Source organism: Plasmodium inui (assembly GCF_000524495.1).
Source record: "Plasmodium inui San Antonio 1 unplaced genomic scaffold supercont1.55, whole genome shotgun sequence".
NCBI classification, from domain to species: domain Eukaryota; phylum Apicomplexa; class Aconoidasida; order Haemosporida; family Plasmodiidae; genus Plasmodium; species Plasmodium inui.
The window spans coordinates 47,398-58,185 of NW_008481889.1; the positions used below are offsets into that span (position 1 = coordinate 47,398).

The 10,788-nt window shown below is 33.1% G+C and overlaps 4 protein-coding genes across 4 annotated transcripts in view; all 4 read right to left on the minus strand.

Annotated features, from left to right (window-relative positions):
- The window catches only part of C922_05320 (hypothetical protein), a gene marked incomplete at both ends in the record, with an annotated part of 3,165 nt that extends 1,836 nt beyond the window's left edge, over positions 1-1,329 (minus strand). Inside the window, one exon of the mRNA XM_008820891.1 lies at positions 1,285-1,329. Within this exon, the coding sequence (XP_008819113.1) occupies positions 1,285-1,329 (45 nt within the window). The remainder of the gene's footprint in view (positions 1-1,284) is intronic.
- Positions 1,330-3,824: 2,495 nt separating this feature from the next.
- On the minus strand, positions 3,825-4,972 carry C922_05321 (hypothetical protein; the record flags this gene model as incomplete). The annotated part of the gene is made up of 2 exons (XM_008820892.1): positions 3,825-4,709; positions 4,889-4,972. The coding sequence occupies 2 exons, from the start codon at positions 4,970-4,972 to the stop codon at positions 3,825-3,827; spliced, it is 969 nt and encodes a 322-aa protein (XP_008819114.1).
- Positions 4,973-7,368: 2,396 nt separating this feature from the next.
- C922_05322 (hypothetical protein) lies at positions 7,369-9,222 on the minus strand (the record flags this gene model as incomplete). The annotated part of the gene is made up of 3 exons (XM_008820893.1): positions 7,369-7,518; positions 7,886-8,030; positions 9,035-9,222. 3 exons carry the CDS (start codon positions 9,220-9,222, stop codon positions 7,369-7,371), a joined length of 483 nt encoding a protein of 160 aa, XP_008819115.1.
- A 186-nt stretch (positions 9,223-9,408) lies between these two features.
- Positions 9,409-10,451, minus strand: C922_05323 (hypothetical protein; the record flags this gene model as incomplete). Its single annotated transcript, XM_008820894.1, has 3 exons — positions 9,409-9,558; positions 9,633-9,698; positions 10,266-10,451. 3 exons carry the CDS (start codon positions 10,449-10,451, stop codon positions 9,409-9,411), a joined length of 402 nt encoding a protein of 133 aa, XP_008819116.1.
- Between the last annotated feature and the right edge of the window lie 337 nt (positions 10,452-10,788).

Consider the following 10,788-nt stretch of genomic DNA (forward strand, 5'->3'; position numbering starts at 1 on the left):
AAATTTAAATGCAAAATAAATTGTGCCAATAAATATATTCGCCAGGAGCATAGTGCTATGTGTACAAATTGTATAAAATACAATTGTAACACTTATTATTCTTATTTTGTAATTATACGTTATTTCCTTTTTTTCTTTATCCTATCAAATTGATGGAAAACAACATCGTTTTAAGTTGAAGTACCAACAGCGTTTGCTTTCAAATGGCGGAATAGGAAGTAAAAATATTTTTTAAAACGAAAATTTCGCGATTGTCCGTTATTCGTTCAGGGGTAGAATTTGATCATCCCCCACGCAAACAGTTTTGAAATTGCCCTCAATTTATGCAGTTAATAAAGGAAAAATAAGAAAATGCATATAGTTAGGGTAGAACAGAATTAAACGAGTATTCTTTTTTTTAAACATAAAAGATGAACTCAGTTTTAGCAATACAACAAAATCTGTGGATAAGAAAAGCAAAAAATATGCATCTATTTAGAAGTAATAACATTCAACAATAAACAGAAAAGAGACACGCCGAAAAAAAAAGGGAAAATATATATGTATTATTTTGTACCCAAATAAATAGACATAGCTAATAAGGAAAATGATTAGCGTGAGTTTTCCCGCTTGGCGTTAAAATGTACGCTACTATACATGTATTTAACTGCGCAATTAAGTAACATATTTGAGCCCCTTCGTCAAAGTAATATTTTCACTGATCCCTTTAAAGAGAACGACGGTACCGTGTAGCGCAAGATAACCCCCAGCCGAGAGTAATATATAAGTTTATATAAACCGAAGCTTCGCACGTGAAATGTGGCACCTAAGGATGTAGAATGTATATACATACATACTACTCACTGTGAGAACAAAGCATTCGACTTAACCCTAAAGAGTTAAGAGAGAAAATAGAGTTTACTCGTTTCCATTCCTGCCTTTACGATGCCATGTAAGTGAAAAAAAGAAAAAATGAACGGAAGGTACACTATAATTACTATCGATTCAACATGGGAAGAGAAAACAGACAAAATGATCTATCAATATTGTGCAAAGTTCGATGCATGTCGTGTTACAAAAAATGCGTCAACTTGGAAAAAGATTAAATATTATAATATTGTTTTATGAGAAAAATAAGGAGCTGGACTTGAGGAGCAACTAAACGATTTTTTCATCACTTCGAATTAGTAATTGGGGTAGTTTTATTATGTGGGCTAATTTGATACAATACCCATTTGCAACAGAAATTATGCGTGCTTCGCCTAAGCATTAGATATGCGTGAATGAGTTACAATACAGGATTACCAAGTGAGACAAACTATGTTTGTTTAAGAATGCTCTGTTCGCCATTACGTGAGATATTTATGTGTAGAGGGACAACCCTCACTTTTCTTTATTTTCCTCCCCAGTGAATAAGAGCGGTTCAAATATATTAAAAACTGCTCGTATTATTCAATAAGGATTATTTCCATTAAAAATTCAAAAATACAATGCGACGTTTTTGTGCGATGTATCTTTTTGTGGCGGGAAGAAGTTCGTGTCATGGAATTTTCACACAGCACTTAAAAGAAAAAACAGATGTATTTGAATTTTACTCAGAGGTGGATAAAGACGAAAGAATTCTGTTTTTAGTGCTTACTTGTGCAAAACGGAGTTATATTTTTTCTACTCTAAGTGAGAATCGCATTAAAAAACTGCGGTGTTTGGATTTGCTTGGGTATGAGTTTATCTTTATTACATTGGCCGCGCCAAAAAAGAGGTTTAGTGGCTCTTTACTGCTTTTTCACCACATTCAATCGTGTTCGTTTTCTCTTTTTTTCCAAAAGGGGGTGCCCCATAACATCTTCCCCCCCTGTACTCCCAACGTATGTAGTACCCCGTCACCAATGCTCTCAATTCAGTTACTCTTTAATATAGAACAGGGAATGGCAGTTGCGATAACACATTGATTGCAAAGTGTCTCCGGCTGGTGCCGATAGGGCTAGATAGTCGGATTGGGGAACAAGCAGTATGCTGGTGAACAGATGAGTAGAATATCCCCCCGGGGATGGCAGTCACGATAATGATAAAGAGGGAGGAGAAGTTTACAAAGGACACTTACAGGAGGAAGAGATGAATCAGATTAGTGAGTAATTGCACCGATGGTAATATGTGCCTTACGTGATTATCTGTAAAACCTTCTGAACGCGAACCCCCCTGGAGAAATGACGCTATAGAGCCAGGGAGACAACATTCATGGATGTTTAACCCGAGGGGTGCATCCTATTACAACATGGGTGATAATAAAAATGTAGATAAGAAAGAGACAAATAAGTAGTTCTAAACGTACTATTTAAGGAAGATTAGGAAAGGGGATCTTTTGATAGTAGCTCTTCTTTATGAGTATGCGCCAGCAGTAGGTCTCAAAAAACGGGAAGGGAGTTTGCGGTTTGTGGTTTGCGGTTTGTGGTTTGCGGTTTGTGGTTTGCGGTTTGTGTTTTGCGGTTTGTGGTTTGCGGTTTGTGATTTGCGGTTTGTTCTTTGTGCTTTGTGGTTTCGATTGCAACATAATCCCGACACTGGGTTCTTGTTATGGGCTGCTACTGATTCGCATAATTTGCTGATGAGGGAAGACTGTGCCATTACGTACTATGAAGCTAAGGAAGGTAGCACCGGTTTCCTCGGTACTCCCTTTTTCTTTTTCCTTCTGCATATTAACCATAATGAAAATAATTCTACAAAGATTTAATAGTCACTTTCATTAATTATCTCTCCTGTTTTTTAATAGTTAACGAAAAAATCGTGTCACGATTCATGAAAGAAGGTTCAAGTCACAAGTGATAAATCAATAATAGTTAAGAAGCATTTCTATGACGTCGTTTAAGAAATATATCGTAGCCTCCTAGAGTAATTGAATAACTAAATATATACATATGCACATGGATATATACAGATAGGGGTACAATACATATATACAAATAAGGATACATATATATGGAAAGGTACGAAATATGAAAGCTTAAAAAGGCATGTAAACCAGGGGTTTCTAAACAGAAGTGGTGTTTTTCCTCGTAAACAGGTCACATATATATGTCTGGTTATCCAAGGATTAACAATTTATGAACGCCGATTAATATATATATTTTTTTATGTAGAAAAAGAGGACAGCGTTTTGAAAAGGGGGGCAAGTAGAAAGAAATATTTATATATGTACATAAAGTAGGACGTGTAAGATAAAAAGGAATTCGCGACATATACACAAATGTAGTCAAGGTACACGGAAGAGAAAATGAAACAAGTGTTGTTTTGGATACAGTTCTAGCATTCTTGTTTAGGAATTTATATATCTCACCAAATTATACTTAATCTATTTAAATTATTGGCGTACTTGTTTCTGTATTTCTGTGTTTCTGTGCTTCTCCGTTTGTGTGTTTTTTTTTTTTTTTTTTTTCCATCCAGTACTTTATTTTTAGAAAAATTACCATATCTATTGGAAAGGGTCTTGTATACGTGTACATAGTTCTGCCACAGTGATTTTACGTTTCGCTTTATTTTATCAATTTATTGGCCCCTTTTGCTGGTCTTATCGTTGTAACTCTTTTTGTGGTGCATTTATTTCTCCTTCTTTGAGTATCGATTGGTGAGTGCGAAGGGGGGACGCAAGGTTTTCCCGTCAAACAGAATGGAATACTTATTATATATATTATGTATATTATGTGTATTATGTATAATATATACAAATATATATGCACAAACGCGTATATACGTACGCATAAAGTTCTAGCAACGGGTTCATCATGAACTAGAAAAAGCACTAACTGGAGAGGAATCTTAACATTAGACACAGCTACTGAAAAACGACCAGCTTACAGGAGACGGGGTCGATGTTTTTTAAGTTTGGAAGTTAAGCACTGTTGGAGGAAGATGTCCATCCACTCGTTATACCAAGCGCTTTTGGTGCTTTTCATGTTTTCCCAGTCAATGTACTTTTTATTGGTAATAGTTTTTCCAACATTCTCGGTTAGCTTGTTCCAGTGTTCCTTTTCTCTCTTTTTTCTAGCATTGTACATATCGAAGCATTTCTTAATTAATGGGAATAATGGATTACCGGATTCTCCATAAGGTGAAGTGCCCTCCTTTGCCCAGTAAGCATCTTCTTCTTTTTTCCATTCAACTTTTAACCATTCATCGAATTTTTTTTTCTTCCATATATCGAGATCTTTAGATATCCATTTATGTAAATTATCCTCAGCATCCTTCATCCATTTTTTATAATCATTGATCATACATTCTTCCACTTCTCTTTTCATCATGAAGTTCCATTCGCGCTCAGTGCAGTCTAAGGTACCGTCTGTATATTTGGTTAGGTATTTTTTGTCCTTTCTTTTTTTATAATTAATCCATTTGTGTTCCATATCTTTGATCCATAGACTCCACTCTTCTTCCTTCTTCTGCATCCATCTGTTTTTCTTTTCTTCCATGAAATTGCTAAAATTAATCCATTCTGGTTCCATCATGGTGAGCCAATGATCCCATGCTTCCTCCTTTTGTTTTTCTATTTTTTCGATTTCTTTAAATTTCATATCTTTAAACTTCTTGAACTCTTGGTTTAATTCTCTTATCCATTTTTTTACGTGGCCTCCATCCGAATCTCTGTTTTCATATTGACTTAATTGGTTGCTGAAGGATCTAATAGCAACAGTGCCAGCTCCTGGGATGTTTTCAAGTGGAGGGCATTCCTCTTTAGCGGTCTAGAAGGGAAAATTCAAGAAGGCAAAGGAAAGGGAAATATAAATGTTAGAGATTTAAATTTGACCTGCCTTGGAAAAGGCCAAAATTTTATGAGTACGTATAGGAGGGTAGGTAAAAACATATATACGCACATACACAGTTTCCTATTCCATGGCGCTTAATCGGCCTCATATCTTACAGCTGCAACTCCGTTGAACACCGAAGAGGACGAGAAAATGTAAAGGAGGGTACACAAACAAGAAAAGGCAGATATTTGCTTCATCTTCGGTGACAACTGTGTGTGTATATAAATGTATGTATAATGCTTGCTATGGGCTGGTCGATGTTGCGGCAAGGTCCAGTTCTGTCAATCGCGAATGAAGTGTATCCTTTTTAGCTTCTTTAGTGTTTTTTTCTATGTCAATAAAGAAGGAAAGGGAAAAAAACGCTTCTTATACCAAAAAGGGTTTTATTCGTCAATTTGATATTTTTAGTATTGTAAATGTATTACTTTGAGGATCCGTTGTTTTTTTCTTTTTCTAAAAACTTCCCATTCTTATTGAAAATATAACTCTCCTGCGAGAATAGAAAAGACAGTGGGGTTTAAATAACATGCTTACGGAATATCGAAGAATTATTAGGAAAGAATCCTAATTTTACGGTAGACATTTGAAACACAAAATGAGTAAAGAGAAGAAAAAGAAAAAGGTGTTTTTTTTTTTGTTCTTTTCTTTACCTTCTGCGGAGGTTATATAAGAAGGGACAAGAAGCACAAACTGAAAATTTTATTCAATGTAAAAGGGTAAGAATTGACAAAATTGAGCGTATTGAAAAAAAGGGAGCTAATTTTTCTTATATATATAATTTTTTTCCTATACAAAGTTTTTCTTCGTGCAGAAGAAAAGAATAGGCAAATTCTTTTATACAATAATTTTATGGAACTAAAATTTATTCTGCTGAATGAATTATTTTTTTTTTTTCTTTTTTTTTAAATCTATCTGAAACAATGTAAATAATATATTTGCGCTTGAAGTCTTCTTATATATTTCTTCACGAAGACAAGATATATTTTACGTTATCTCGAAAAAGTAGGATTTATTTTCTTCGAGGCAAGTTAGGCGATTTATTAATATATCTATGCAAAATTGTTTGGTTCAGTCTATTTTCATACAGGCAAAATCTATTGATCTTTCTTCTGTAACAATTTATTACAAATATATTTTTAAATAAAGTTAAAGAGATGTATGAAAAATTCTTGAATTCTAGTGATTTATTGTTTTTTTGTAATTCTCAACCGTAAAATTTGTTAATTTTGAAGATAATACAATTCTCCTATACTTGCTAAAAAGGATATTTTAATTAAATCAAAAGCAAAAAAATATAAAATAATATATTTTGTACAAAATAAGAAAAAAATAATTCTGAATAGAATTATTTTTTTTAAATGTTATTCTACCGCGTTAAAAAATATAGAAAAATGGTTTAAAGAAATTCGTAGTACAACGAATATGCCGTAAAAAAAAGAAAAAAAAGAATAACGGGTTTTTTTGTGCTTTAAAGAGTACGTTACTTTTTTTTGGTTTATCATTTTCTACTCTTTTATTCTTCTTCTCTACAAGGAGGAAAACATTAAAAAAATAGTTGGTAACATATAGATGCATGAAATAGATTTTATAGCGCTATGGGTGCCCATTTTTGAATTATTAAATATGATGCGAATTTCCACCCTATTTTAGAGTATATTTTTTCGTGAGATTTTTTCGAGGCTAGAAAAAATCCCTCGTCCATTAGGTCTCTTTAAGAGAAAAAGTACAGTCATGCTTCTTTTCACGGTCACAATTTATTTTCCCACCATTTTTTTGCTGTTAGAATCTTTTTGGGTCCGAAAAGAAGAAGCTACATGCACAAACAAGAACAGGCAGAATATTTCCAAGATAAGAAGAGACATGCTAATAATTTTTTTCGCATATGAAATCCCAATTTATCAAGATAATCAAATGGGGAGAGTTGCACTATTGAGTTTTTTTTATTATTTTATATTTTTGTTCCATTATATTAAGTTCATTCATTTGAATTAATCTTTTCAAGAAAAAAAGGAAAAAAAAAATTTTGCCTAATTTTAGAGCAATTATTAAAACAACATTAATCTTATACATTTCGGGGCCACATGGATGTACATTTTTTTCACATTATTTGGACTAATTCAAGGAAGAGTTGTGCATTTGCCCCTAACGAAGCCAAATGAGTCGCTTTATGCATGTAAAAAATAATACTATAGTAAGATATTTTTTGAACAGGTTCCATGGAAATATGGAATCATACAACATGCTAAGAAACAATCTATGCCAAGAAAAATGCTGCGGTTTTTTGAATAACAACAGTAAAAGTACATGCGCGTTTGTTCATATATGTAGGTTTATTTTAGCCGAATATGTGAAGATGCACGATCGATAAAAACCATTGGTTTAAACTCTATTCGCAGGACTCCAGCAACACACAATATTGTTCCTGATCAAAATATATGAGTTGCACTTGATGTGTTCTTTCAATTGTACTGTTGATCTGAAGTTATTTTGGTTGTCCTTTTATATAGCTAAAAAATTCACTTACATGGTTCTGTTAACTCAAGAACCATGTGTCCTCTTCATTGCCAAAGGGGTAATTCCGCGCAGAGTTTGTTCATTCCAAAATTATGAAATCTATCTCATGGCAGACTTGTAACGGATTTCTAGAAATCACATTCGAGTAAAACCTGTATCTATCCAAATTATTCTTATGCATAAGATAATCTAGAATTACGCCATTATCATCGCACTCGTCATTTTTGTGCTATGAAGTGTTTATGGGCTCCTGTATAGAAGAATTTGGCATTTAGGCTCTGTAGTTATCATATTCTTTTATGTCTTGGATATACAGAAAAAATTATTTCCCTATGGACTATGTCTTGGAACATTTATACGTATCTTGTGTGTCTGCGATATAGTCGTCCAAATGCGGCTGCATTTGTTACGAATCGTGATACTCTTTTCATTCAAGAAGAACCATCATAGGTATTATGATGCATGCTCTTATTATGAGTTCCTTTATCTATGAATAATTAGAAGAGTCCAAAATTTGAACAATTTTCATATTAATTCAACTCAATAATTATTTATTCTATAAGAGAATAATTTCTTCTTTTTTCTATAATGCCAACTTTCATTTCTTTAAGGGATTGATTCCATTGTTCCATGGTTAGGCGCTTTCCGGAAAGTATTGTACATATTAAATTGATCACAAAGAATTTAATTTTTTTCGAGTTAGTCCATTTTTTTGATTCTCTTTCTAAAAATATTCGTTTTCTTGAAGGAGGAACCATTTCATAAGTTATCTTCTCCGTTTATCTATATTAGGATTGACACAGTAGCATTGTGGACACTTAGCCTTATTTAGAAATTTCCCTATTGTCCTAATTTCAGAAGATTAAGAAGGAGAATCCTGTTCGTAGTTTTCCCTGTAATACATTAATGATTCTTTGGTTTCCTTCTTTTCAGATTGTATCCTATGTTTCTCCAGAATTTGGAACGAATTGGAATGTGTGTCACTCATCCATTTCTTCCATTGTTAATCAATTTGGGATTTCACTTTTGCTCGAAATCATCTTTTGCATTTGTACACGCTGCAATCTCATTGTGCGAAACCTCCGGGGTCGTTTCCTTCCCCTGAAACTTGACTATATTGTGACCACTTATCTCTAGTGAGGAACATGCGACTGAACTATTCTTTATTCTTTTGTTGTATGTATCCTCATCTGGCTTTATTTAAGTTGAATCCTAATGATTCCCAATCATCGTATAAGGATTGAATCCTGATGATGCATTATGTTGATTGTCAATCTTCCTTTAAATAATCTTGGAGTCCCGACGGATATACGGCAGTTTCTTCTCCTATATATTCATTCGAGACGTCATGGTAACGTATGTCCAGGATAGCAGTAATTGCAGTGGCTAATTCGTTTCTCTTCTGTGTTTGTAATTGTATATATCCTTCTTATGGTATTTTTAACTGTAATGCTTTATCTTCCTCTATTGGCTTTTAGTTCTCTTCTACTATCACTGGCACGTCTTCTCCTGCTGTTGCTGATATCTGTTGTACTTCTACTTCTTTGAATACCTGCTCTATTTCTTCTGGTGCATCTTCTTGTGGTATTTCTATACGCTTCAGTGGCTGTAGTTGCTGTTTGAGCTGCTCTAGTAATCTCCTTTCTTTTGGATCCTGGAGGAGTTGTTTTATTACATTTTTATATCTCTTAATGGCCTGATGTGCCATATCTCCATCTACTATGAGTTCAAATCCTGCGTCCTACCTCATAGGACCTGGAATTGTCAAATCAGCCTTCTTATTCACTGGGACACCTATTAATGCTTCTCCTTCCTTCTCTGCTTCTCCGGATGGTTCTTCTGGTTGGAAGTTATCCTCTGGAGTCCTATCTAATTCATCTGCTGCAATTTTCTGGGGGAGGTTTACGACCACTTGTCCTTGTACATGTCTCATTGCCAATTCCTGTTCCGTTATATGTTTAACAGTATCCTTCAGACTTCAGTAAGAAAGTGATTGGTATGTTCCAATATGATCGAATCCTATATCTTTATCAGAGATACCGCGAGGGAGTGAGTCGACTCAATTAGCACGTTGTAAATTTGTTTGAGTAGAAACATATACTTTTCGTGCGGCATCCTCTCAACTATCTTCTGTGTCTACATACACACTTCCTCCATCTTCTGTTTCCATGTCTTCATTGAGAACCTTTTCTAATGATTCAGCATAATTTAAGGTTCGGTGGAATTCCTTATGATGTTCCTTTGCCAAATCTGTTAAGGCAAAATCATCCTGGAGAGGGTAGCATCGAAGAGAGTTTTATCATAAGCTGTTTTGTCATGGAGAATTTTCTCTTCTGAATTTACATGGTCGCCAGAAGAATCCAGCACCTCTACAACCTCATCAGTAACATCTTCAAATTCTAAGTCGTTCTGTAAAAGAGAAAAGGGGAAAATCTATTCATTATTGTTGTTCAATAGAATTAAAGGATAAAAGTTCACTAACGAAATTTATGAATATATATGTATTGATAGAACTTTTTGTATATTGTTTGTATCTTAGTGTTGACGCATAGAATAAAGAAGGAGCAGATAAAATAGGTAAGGTTACGTTTACACACAGAACTATACTTCTAGTTTGACTCTTCTTATATAATAATGCTCGTTATTATTTTTTTACTTTTAAATTAAAAAAAAATATTGTTTTATTAGATAATATAATTATATTCCTTAGGATGTTTCAATTGTTTTCATTATTTAAAGGAAGATAAAAGGAATTTTTTTATTTTTACAAATCAAATGATATTCCTTCCATAAACATATTGGTAGAACTAAGGAAGGAATCCCGATAAGTAAAGAATAAATTAATTATTTATTAATTTTCACTGCAGGATAGTAAAAAATATGTAAAATTGAAAGGAATAAATTATTATACAATTAATAAAAATATAGAATAAGACGGAAGTATAAATTAAAAGGTAATAAGATGAATAACCTTACATATTTTTTTATATAGACATCTACATACAAAATGATCGTAAAAGATTTAATCAAACAAGATAAGGACAGAATATATGATACAAATAATATGATAATTTTATAATAGGGGGACCTCTTGAAGTATTCATGAGCTACATGAATGAGAAATATTTTGTTCATAATTCTCCATTCATTTTGTATGAACATATTTTTATATCTTTCTATGAAATATATTATCTTGTGACGTAAAATATGCGTAGATATTCGACGCGCTTCCGTTTTTATTGAAAAAATGAAATTATATTTCTTTTAAAAAATAGTAGATGAGAAAAGGATAAAGAAGATGAACGAAAAAGAGGGAAGGAACAACATGAATGAGATATAATTGACTACATTTTGGAATTAAGTACTTGACGTATTCATTTATTAGTGTTAAGTTCAACCTTTTGCACAAAAATATCTTTATTGAAATAATTTTGACGATTTAAGATTACGCTTAAAATTACATTTCTGTTTCAACATTTAGGGTTCCAGCAAATATTTA